Below are 11459 nucleotides of genomic sequence, written 5' to 3'. Positions count from 1 at the left end.
GCAGTCTCAACAACACTGAACCTCATATTGTCACATCTCGATCGGAAAAATACCTATGCCAGGATCCTCTTCATAGACTTCAGCTCTGCTTTCAATACAATCATTCCGCAGCAGCTGGTGGAGAAGTTGGAGCTATTGGGGGTTGATGCTGGCACATGCAACTGGGTCCTGAACTTTCTGTCGCAACGGCAGCAGACAGTCAGGGTGGGCAGTAGGACATCAAAAACCATAGCCGTGAGCACTGGCTCACCCCAAGGCTGTGTCCTAAGCCCCCTTCTGTTTAGTCTGCTGACACACGACTGTACTGCCAGACTCAATAACAACTTCATCAACAAGTTCGCTGATGACACAACAGTCAGTGGTGGGTCTCATCAGTGACAATGATGAATCGGCGTACAGGATGGAGGTGGAGCTGCTCACAGGTTGGTGCAAATCCCACAACCTCATTCTTAACGTGGGAAAAACTAAGGAGATGGTGGTTGACTTCAGGAGGGTGGGGAAACAACACCATACACCTCTGCACATCGACGGAGCTGATGTGGAAAGGGTCAGCAGCATGAAGTTCTTAGGACTACATCTGTCTGATGACCTGACGTCCACGGCCAACACCACAGCTCTGGTCAAGAGAGCCCAGCAGCGACTTCACCCTCTCCGAAGACTACGTAAAGCAGGCCTCCCCACCACACACCTACGGACTTTTTATAGGGGGACTGTCGAGAGCACACTGACATACGGCATCACTTCCTGGTTCGGGAGCTGCAAGGCGTACGAACGGCACCAACTGGACAGGATAGTGAAGACCGCAAGCAGGATTATTGGTGCTCCACTCCCCTTCCTGCTGGACATATACAGGAAGAGATGTATCAACAGAGCCATCTCCATCATCAAAGACCCTTACCACCCATCGCATGACATTTTCTCCATCCTCCCATCTGGGAAGAGGTACAGGAGCATTAGCTGCAAAACCAGCAGGATGCTCCTCAGCTTCTTCCCACAGGCTATAAAACTGTTAAATGGACTTTGCCCCCTGCCAAGTATCGCGCACAAACCCCCACACTGCAGCAGAGCCACTGTTGTGCCGCTGCCGGTCGGAACGGCTGTTGAATGTTTAGTAGAGTGTTAAATTTGTTCATGACATGTATTTTTTATTTTCATTTCTATTTATTTTTTCATGCACACTGAATGGACACTGGTTGAGCAACGTTTTTTTGTTTCCTCTGGGTATGCGAATACTCAGGAAATGACAATAAAGATATACAATACAATACAATACCATATTCAATACTGGCAGCCATCCTGGCCTCGAGATCCTTCCCAGTTTGTTCCTGCTGGAAGTACTGGTCCACCATGTCCAGCAGGTTGTTTTTCTCCCCTTCAATAGGGGAAGGTGGCTCCATCTCCTGCTCAGATTCTGATCCAGTCAGACCTTCAATACCCTCCTCAGAGGAGTATGATATTTCATGCAGCCCTTTATGGGAATCTGCTGTGGGACTTATATTTTGCCCACTGTGGCTATCCTCCATATCCCGGGTCCTGCCACTCTGGAGAATTTCCTCCAGCAACCGCTCCAGCCGACTTTCATGCTCTCGGGCACTAGTCGATCGCGGGTGCTTTAAATTATACGACCGCTCCTGCCGACCTTGGTGCTCTCGGGCACTAGTCGCATGCGGTTTCTCCTGCAGCCGGTCCCCATGCCTATGGGCACTGGTCGCTCCCGGCCGCCCGATATACTCCTGCCGCTCCTCACGGTCCCGGTACTCACGGGCACCTGTCGCTGGCGGCTGATCATCCTCCAGCCACTCGGACCGACTTTCCAGCTCCGTAAAACTGGCCGCTCCTGGCTGCTCCATGACCACATCACTTTCATAGTGATGCAATTTTCGCTTTACCTTCCCGCCCGGCCAAGAAGTAGATTTTGCCGGCGCGGGGTTTAAGTCGGGCACAGCTGGTTCCTCCGTAGGAATCTCCTGTGCCGTCGGCTGCTGCTGCAGGTCCCCGGCTCCTTCCCCGACTTACGTCCTGCACCTTCCTCACAGACTTTCTCCGAGTTACTCTGTCCATTTCCTACAAATGTTTGAAATGCAGAGTCACTTACCTGCCGCTCGTTGGCTTTTTCTCTTCTCCCGTTTAAGGGGACGTCCTCCCCAGGTGTGACTCGTTGCAATGCGTGTAGCGATATGACACGCATGCGTCGTAAGCGGGGTTCTTCACGTAGTCACTCACGTGACCCCGAAGTAAAATTATGGCATCTCCAGAAAAGACAACTTCGCATATTAGAGCAGGAACAGCAGAACAAAATTTGGAATTGCAGGTATACTCATCTGACACCTGACTGTGTGTAATGACACACCTTCTACTATACCTTAAGACTACTAACACTTAAGAGGAAGTAAATTGGCACTATGGGCAGCCATAAACAGCCTAATGGCAGGGTATCAGCACAACCCATCTCTAGATGGCTCAGACAGATTTGGGAGCTGCTGGGGTGGATACTGACATCTTAAATCTTTATCTAAAAGGGCAACATCAACACCGGCAGCTAGAGACAAGGAAGTGCCTATGGACCATATCCTCGCAACAGCAGGATGGTCTAGAGAAAGACCTTCCAATTCTTTATAATAAGCCAATAACCAAACCTGCGGTGTTGCAGAATCAAGTTTGAATTCTGTAATATATTTAGCCCTAGGGAGCATTATTTTCTTAATGTTAATGTTTGAATTGGATACATGTCTGAATCCAATAACATACTTCCTCCCTTGAATGACTTCGGCAGTGAGTGAAGCATGGATTGTTCCACGGCTTGGAATCACAGATCTTTAAAATCTTCACGTAGTCACTCACGTGACTCCGAAGTAAAATAGTAAGATTAAACGAGCTTACCAGTTTGAAGTTTGATCTTTATTTTATGAGTTACGATGAGGGATTATGTGCCCTCCACTCCCGCCCTCTATTATAAAGGTCAACTGGTATATTAGTTCTTCTTATCTTACTATGTTTATTTCAATTACTATTACTGTGATTCCACACCGCTGCTTTGAAGAATGTCGCACACGCGTGCTGGCGGGGTCTTCACGTAATCCCTCATCGTAACTCCTCATAAAATAAAGATCAAACTTCAAAATGGTAAGTTCTCACTTAATCTTACTATTATATTACAGTTAATATGCACTGAGGGCAAATTTTTGTTCCAATGCTCCCCATTCCCAATTAATTTTACATTGAAGTGATTGAAATCCAAGTGAAGTTTAAATGGCATCAGAAAAATTAAACCTCCGGAATGGATGATATTCATTAAGGGCCTGTCCCATTAATGGGACGTTTCAGCGACTGCCTTCGACCTTCAAGCTTGAGGGCACTCGTTTGAAAAACCTCGAGCTGGATCGACCATCAGCAATGCGTCAACATACACACACACATTGCAAAGGCGGGGGCCAGGGAAAGCAGGGTCTGAAATTCACACCCGCGATGAACAGGAAGGTTAAAGACGGCTGGCACAGTGTACGGTAAGTCCTTTAGAGAGTGTGGAGGGTGGGAGAGAGAAGGGGAGAGATAGGGGGAGAAGGGGGAAGAAAGGGGGAGAAGGAGTGGAGACACTTTTAAGAAGCCAGGCAACTTTTAATAATGTTTAGCGAGCATTTAACATTACCGGTTGGTTTTCCTTGGTTCTGAAAACTCCAATGAGCCAATTAAAATGCCCGGTCAGCAAAGGAGATTGCCTATGGCTACCATGACTGCCTAGCGAACCCACTCCACTGTACTACGAGTTCAGTAGAACCATGCTGACCAATTTATTACTCACAGAAAATTTTTCCGCATGAGGCTTCGAGTATGCGGGTACTTCCCTCAAGCATTAACGAGTGTTACAGTTACCTCCTAGGACCTCCTAGGACCATGTGTCGATCATGCTGCAGGGTTGAGTCAAGCGCAAACTGTTCTAAACTCGCAAATTAGGTCGCCGCAGTGGGACAGGCCCTTTACGTGGTTGGTCGGAGTCAGTATCAGCACATTTACTATATTAAATGTCCTGGTTCAAGCTAAAACTAAAGACAAATAATAACCTCCTCACACATTCCCCTGCAAGTATCTCTATCACTCCTTGAAAATATGCCCCTTCTTTAAACAAGCTCTTAAACATCGTATCTGAATCACATCTGATTACACTCCTTGAGGATGTTCATCTACATGTTCAATTAATAAAACAACGAGATTGGGGACATTTCTATTCAACCTGTCAAAGGAATTTGGAGGGGGGGTGTTTAAGAAATAGTCAATGCGGTAAACAAACATAATTGTCTGAAACAAACATAATATTGTTTAAGAAGGAACTGCAGATGCTGGAAAATCGAAGGTAGACAAAAATGCTGGAGAAACTCAGCGTGTGCAGCAGCATCTATGGAGCGAAGGAAATAGGCAACGTTTCAGGCCGAAATCCTTCTTCATAAACATAATAGTTGAGTGGCAAATGACAATAGTGTAATTATTATTACACTTATCCCATCCCCCTGGATATTCAGGATTAATAAATTAAGGTTTGGTCAACTAATTACAAATCAGGTTAATTACAAATCAATAACATTAGCCAACTCCGAAACACGAAGAGCTGAGCATTGGGATCCAAACATCACGGACAACTGGCCTCAGTTCCCCGCTCACATCTGGCAGTGCTATCTGGAGTGGAACAACAGAGAGGGGGAAGGGTGTGGGAGCGGGGGGGTGTTCCCTCCCACGGTTGGGACTTTTTAAAATTTGATGCATTAAAAACAAGTTTTAGTGCATTGTAGAAGTATGATGTCAATGTTTTTTGTTTGAAGTATTTTTAAGAGGTTACTTTTTAAGGGGTAACTTTTTCCACACAAAGGGTGGTGGGTGTATTGAACAAACTACGAGTAGGTAGTTGAGGCAGGGGCTATCCCAACATTTAAGAAACAGTTAGACTGATACATGGATAGACAGGTTTGAAGATATGGACCAAAAGCAGGTAGTGTAACTGGGATATGTTGGCGGGTGTGGGCAAGTTGCGTCGAAGGGCCTGTTTTCACACTGTATCATTCTATGACTACATTCTGCCTCCACCATGCATGAATGCTTCAAAATCAAATAGTCGAGTTTTATTGCCATATTCTCAAGCATAGAAACATGGAAAATAGGTGCAGGAATAGGCCGTTCGGCCTTCGTGTCAGCACTGCCATTCAATATGATCATGGCTGTTCATCTAAAATCAGTACCTCTTTCCTGTTTTTTACCCATATCCCTTGATGTAGTTAGCCACAAAAGCTACAACTCTCTCTTGAAAACATCCAGTGGATTGGCCTCCACTGCCTTCTGTGGCAGAGAATTCCACAGATTCACAACTCTCTGCGTGAAGAAATCTTGTCCTCATCTCAGTCCTAACTGGCCTACCCTTTATTCTTAAACTGTGACCCCTGATTCTGAACTCCCCCAACATCGGGAACATTTTTCCTGCAGTTACAGTAAGTGAAAATCTAGCAGGCAAGCAGGATGCTTTCTCCAACCACCCCTATTTGAAGGCCACTATGTTCCACTGTTTCTACCCAGTGCTTGGTACTTATTTCCAGCAGCCACTAGTTGTCCTCCAGGATGCACCGAGCCACAGCCTGATCCATGCTGGTCACCTAGGCGAATTCGGCACAGAGACTCTCTCGGCAGCGGCGCAACGCTTCCGACGCCCCGGGACTCTTGCACTGTGACTGCTCCATAGCCGGAGCTGCAGCGTGCGACTCGCCAGCCCGGCAAACACTCGCCAGCCCCGGCAAACACTCGCCAGTCTGCATCTGTCCCCGCCGCTGCTTCTGCTTCCATCCCTCCCTCAGCTCTGGCTCTAAAACACCCACGGCCCATTCAATTGATATGAGTTTTGGAATTTTTGTTAATCACAGAATTTCTCACGACAGAGCATGAGAAATTTGTGATCAGCGTGAGAGTGTGAGAATTTGGCCAAATGCGTGCTTCTCACAAACTCGTGAGTTTGTACGTTCTCCGCATGACCTGCGTAGGTTTTCTCCGTGTGTTCCATTTTCCTCCCGCACTCCAAAGATGTAAAGGTTTCTAGCTTTATTGGCTTGGTCTAACTGTAAATTGTCCCTACTGTGTGTTGGATGGAGTTAGTGTGTGGGGATCGATAGTCAACATGGACCCAGTGGGCATAATGGCCTGTTTCCGTGCTGTATCTCTAAACTAAATTAAACTAGACAATGTTGAGTTATTACATTCTGCTTTCTGATATTTCTGAAGTCACAGTCATACAGCCCAGAAAAGGCCCTTTGGCCCAACTTCTCCATGCCAATAAAGATGCCACATTTAACCTAGTCCCATTTGCCTGCGTTTGGCCAAAATCTTTCAAAACATAGAAACATCGAAAATAGGTGAAAGAGTAGGCCATTCGGCCCTTCGAGACAGCACTGCCATACAATATGATCATGACTGATCATCCAAAATCAGTATCGCGTACCTGCTTTCTCCCCATATCCCTTAATTCCGTTAGCCCTAAGAGCTATATCTAACTCTCTCTTGAATACATCCAGTGAATTGCCTTCTGTGACAGAGAATTCCATAGATTCACAACTCTCTGGGTGAAAGCGTTTTTCCTCATATCAGTCTTAAATGGCCTACCCCTTATTCTTAACTGCGACCCCTGCTTCTGGACTCCCCCAAAATGGGAACATTTTTCCTGCATCTAGACCTACCCAATCCCTTAAGAATGTTATATGTTTCTATAAGATCCCCTCTCATCATTTCCTATCCATGTTTATCCCATGCAAATTGGAGGAACAGAACCTCATATTTCAATTAAGCTGCTTAAAACAGAGCAGTCTTGATTTCTCTAATTTCAAGTTGCTTTCTTGCTTATCTTTGGAGGGATAAGATGTTAGGTTTGGAGGGATATGGATCAAACGCAAGCAGGTGGGACTAGTGTAACTGGGACATGTTGGTCAGTGTGGGCTAGTATCACTCTATGACTCCATGACATCATCCCACTTCTCCTGACCTCGCCCGCCCTGCTGATTAACAGCACGGAAACAGGCCCTTCGGCCCATCAAGTCCGCTCTGACCTGCGATCACCCACATACACTAACACTATCCCACACACACTAGGAACAACTTTCAATTTTACCGAAGCCCATTAACCTACAAATTCTTTGGAGTGTCTTTGGAGTGCGTGGGGAAACCGAAGATCTCGGAGAAAACCCAGGCAGGTCACGGGGAGAACGTTCAAACTCTGTACAGACAAGCCCCACCCTTAGTTGTGATCGAGCCTGGGCCTCTGGCACTGTGAGGCAGTAGCTTGACCGCTGAGCCACCGCACGTGCCCACCCTGTACTGTTCTATGTTCAATGATCTATGTTCAAGTACAATGTCATTCTTCAAGATATCACGTCATTCTTACAGCGGAATTTGATGACAGCACAAAGAGAGGCATCACAGTTGTTCTTTGTTGGTCCTCTGCACCATATTCTTCTAGAATTAAATTCCATCGGGACAGTCAAAGGCAATCTGCTGTTCAGAGCTGATACGTCCGTGAATCCCACTCTGTTGATTTCTATAACGGTCACTGTAAGGGCAACGACATAAAATGTTCAACTTTTTGGACATATTTCGTACAAGGCGTCCCAGCCACGAATTCTTCCTCAAGTCGGAAGACAATGATGACTTGCTGAGAGGCAAAGTTTATATCAAACAGATTAAGGATTTCGGAAAGGTGTTGCTGAAAACTTATCTGCCATTGAGTAACAGGCTGCAGGCAGCGGCTTCATTGGGCATAATAAGTTATACAGGTTTGTCAACTTACTATCTTTTAGTTTAGTCTTGTTTGAGAGATACAGCACGGAAACAGGCCCTTCAGCCCATCTTGCCCACGTCGGCAAACATACCCCTTCAGGTGGGTACCCGGTCCCATCGACCAACAAGCTCCTGATCAATTGTTATGGGTAGAAGGCAGTAGAATAGTGTTAGGAGGAAGAGATAGAACAGTCATGATTGAACGGCGAAGTAGACTTGATGGGCCAAATGGCCAAATTCTGTTCCTATGACGTGAACTTGTAGAGTTGCTGCCTTACAGCGACAGAGACCCGGGTTCGATCCCGACTACGGGTGCTGTCTGTAGGGAGTTTGTGCGTTCTCCCCGTAACTTGCGTGGGTTTTCTCTGATATCTTCGGTTTACTCCCACACGCCAAACACGTCCGGGTTTGTCAGTTACCTTGCCTTGCCCGATAGAAGAGGGGAGAAGAGGAGTGACCAGGGTAAGGCTGGTCCTTGATTATGCTACTGGCCTTGCCGAGGCAGAGTGAAGTGTAGATGGAAGAGAGATTGGTTTGTGTTATTATGAACTTATGAACTGAACAGTCTTCGGGCGGGTTCCTGATCAGGGGTTATTGAAACATAGAAACATAGAAAATAGGTGCAGGAGTAGGCCATTCGGCCCTTCGAGCCTGAACCGCCATTGAATATGATCATGGCTGATCATCCAACTCAGTATCCTGTACCTGCCTTCTTGCCATACCCCCTGATCCCTTTAGTCACAAGGGCCACATCTAACTCCCTCTTAAATATAGCCAATGAACTGGCCTCAACTAGATTCTGTGGGAGAGAATTCCACAGATTCACCAATCTCTGTGTAAAAAAATGTTTTTCTCATCTCAGTCCTAAAAGATTTCCCCTTTATCCTTAAACTGTGACCCCTTGTTCTGGACTTCCCCAATATCGGGATCATTCTTCCTGCATCTAGCCTGTCCAACCCCTTAAGAATTTTGTAAGTTTCTATAAGATCCCCCCTCAATCTTCTAAATTCTAGCAAGTACAAGCCGAGTCTATCCAGGCTTTCTTCATATAAAATCCTGACATCCCAGGAATCAGTCTGGTGAACCTTCACTGTACTCCCTCTATGGCAAGAATGTCCTTCCTCAGATTAGGAGACAAAAACTGTACGAGGTACTCCAGATGTGGTCTCACCAAGACAGTGTACAACTACAGTAGAACCTCCCTGCTCCTATACTCAAATCCTTTTGCTATGAATGCTAACATACCATTCACTTTCTTCACTGCCTGCTGCACCTGCATGCCTACTTTCAAAGACAGGTGTACCATGACACCCAGGTCTCGTTGCATTTCCCCTGTTCCTAATCGGCCACCATTCATGTATTAGTCTACTTTCCTGTTTTTGCCACCAAAGTGGATAACCTCACATTTATCCACATCATACTGCATCTGCCATGCATTTGCCCACTCACCCAGCCTATCCAAGTCATCTTGCAATCTCCTAGCATCCTCCACACAGCTAACACTGCCCCCCAGCTTCGTGTCATCCGCAAACCTGGAGATGCATTCAATTCCCTCGTCCAAATCATTAATATATATTGTAAATAGCTGGGATCCCAGCACTGAGCCTTGCGGTACCCCACTAGTCACTGCCTGCCATTCTGAAAAGGACCCGTTAACTCCCACTGTTTGCATCCTGTCTGCCAGCCAGTTCTCTATCCACATCAATACTGAACCCCCAATACCGTGTGCTATAAGTTTGTATAACCATATAACCATATAACAATTACAGCACGGAAACAGGCCATCTTGGCCCTACAAGTCCGTGCCGAACAATTATTTTCCCCTAGTCCCATCTACCTGCACTCAGACCATAACCCTCCATTCCTTTCCCATCCATATACCTATCCAATTTATTTTTAAATGATAAAATCGAACCTGCCTCCACCACTTCCACTGGAAGCTCATTCCACACAGCTACCGCTCTCTGAGTAAAGAAGTATACTAAAAGTGTATACTAATCTCTTATGTGGGACCTTGTCGAAAGCCTTCTGAAAGTCCAGATATAGCACATCCATTGATTCTCCCTTATCCACTCTACTAGTTACATCCTCGAAAAATTCTATAAGATTCATCAGACATGATTCACCTTTCATAAATCCATGCTGACTTTGTCCAATGATTTCACCACTTTCCAAATGTGCTGCTATCCCATCTTTAATAACTGACTAGCAGTTTCCCCACTACCGATGTTAGACTAACAGGTCTGTAATTCCTCGTTTTCTCTCTCCCTCCCTTTTTAAAAAGTGGGGTTACATTAGCTACCCTCCAATCCTCAGGAACTACTCCAGAATCTAAAGAGTTTTGAAAAATTATTACTAATGCATCCACTATTTCTGGGGCTACTTCCATAAGTACTCTGGGATGCAGCCTATCTGGCCCTGGGGATTTATCGGCCTTTAATCCATTCAATTTAACTAACACCACTTCCCGGCTAACCTGGATTTCACTCAGTTCCTCCACCTCATTTGACCCCCGGTCCCCTGCTATTTCCGGCAGATTAATTAAGTCTTAGTGAAGACAGGACCAAAGTAGTTATTCAATTGGTCTGCCATGTCCTTGTTCCCCATGATCATTTCACCTGTTTCTGACTGCCATGGGAAGAAGGCAGGAATATGGGGTTAGGAGGGAGAGTTAGATCAGCCGTGATGGAATCGTAGAGTAGACTTGATGGACTGAATGGCCTAATTCTGCTCCTACCACTAATGAATTGTCGAGCCTTGGGGTGGTTCCCGTTGTGGCCGGCCGACGACCCTCAAGGAGCGGTCATTGCTGTTAGATGATGTTGATGTCTCCTCTCCACCAGGTGGGCCGGAGGCTGCCAACTGTGTGCAGGCCTACATCGAGCCTCTCCTGCGCTACCTGAACCAGACCATATACACGGAGAAGGACCAGATCACAGTCCTCCAGAGCTTGTCGGGGATCTGCTACAACAACACCGCCAACCAGAGTACCGTGGTGGACCAGCAGCTCCTGACCACTCTGGTGTCCTTGATCAGCAGTAGGAACAGTATTGTCACGTCCATCAAGGTCAAGTTCTGGGCCTGCTACCTGCTCCACATCTTGTGCTGCAACAACATTCCCATAATCCGGCGCCTGAATAAGGCCAAGTATCTGCACTCCAGTCTCATACATTTATCCGAGCTCTCTTGGTTTGGTTGGCCGAACAATTATGCCCAAGTGTTGATCTACATTCTAGGGTTTGAGAAGCAAAACCCAGCTTTGTAGCGACATTTCAAAATGTCCATTAAAGTCACTTAATACTTCAATCTTCAGATTCTTTTCATGAAACACAATGATTTAACGTAAATAAAATCACCGTTTTGTTGGGAACAACTGTGTCTTCTTCCAGTGTAAGGCCATCAACACACATTTATTGGGACACGTCACAGCTTGGTTTGGGAACAGCTCCATCCACGACCGCAGAGTTGTGGACACAGCCCAGACCATCGCAGAAACCCAAACCTCCCTTCTGTTCATTCCATTTACACCTCATGCTGCCTCGGCAAGGCCAGCAGCATAATATACTTACAATACCTTTTATTTGTCATTTAAACCTCACATGAGGTTCAAACGAAATTTGGTTTCTGCAGCCATACAAGAAAAGAACCAAGACACACACCAA

General features: G+C 46.2%; 1 protein-coding gene across 1 annotated transcript; it reads left to right on the top strand.

The window, feature by feature from the left end:
• The first annotated feature begins 4788 nt into the window (after nucleotides 1-4788).
• LOC129715442 (armadillo-like helical domain-containing protein 2) lies at nucleotides 4789-11217 on the top strand. Its single transcript, XM_055665332.1, has 2 exons — nucleotides 4789-7793; nucleotides 10641-11217. The coding sequence occupies exons 1-2, from the start codon at nucleotides 7592-7594 to the stop codon at nucleotides 11060-11062; spliced, it is 624 nt and encodes a 207-aa protein (XP_055521307.1). The 5' UTR covers nucleotides 4789-7591; the 3' UTR covers nucleotides 11063-11217.
• Nucleotides 11218-11459: the final 242 nt, after the last annotated feature.

This window comes from Leucoraja erinacea, unplaced genomic scaffold (assembly GCF_028641065.1).
Source record: "Leucoraja erinacea ecotype New England unplaced genomic scaffold, Leri_hhj_1 Leri_1173S, whole genome shotgun sequence".
Taxonomy (NCBI): Eukaryota; Metazoa; Chordata; class Chondrichthyes; order Rajiformes; family Rajidae; genus Leucoraja; species Leucoraja erinaceus.
This window is presented reverse-complemented; position numbering and strand designations above follow the sequence as displayed.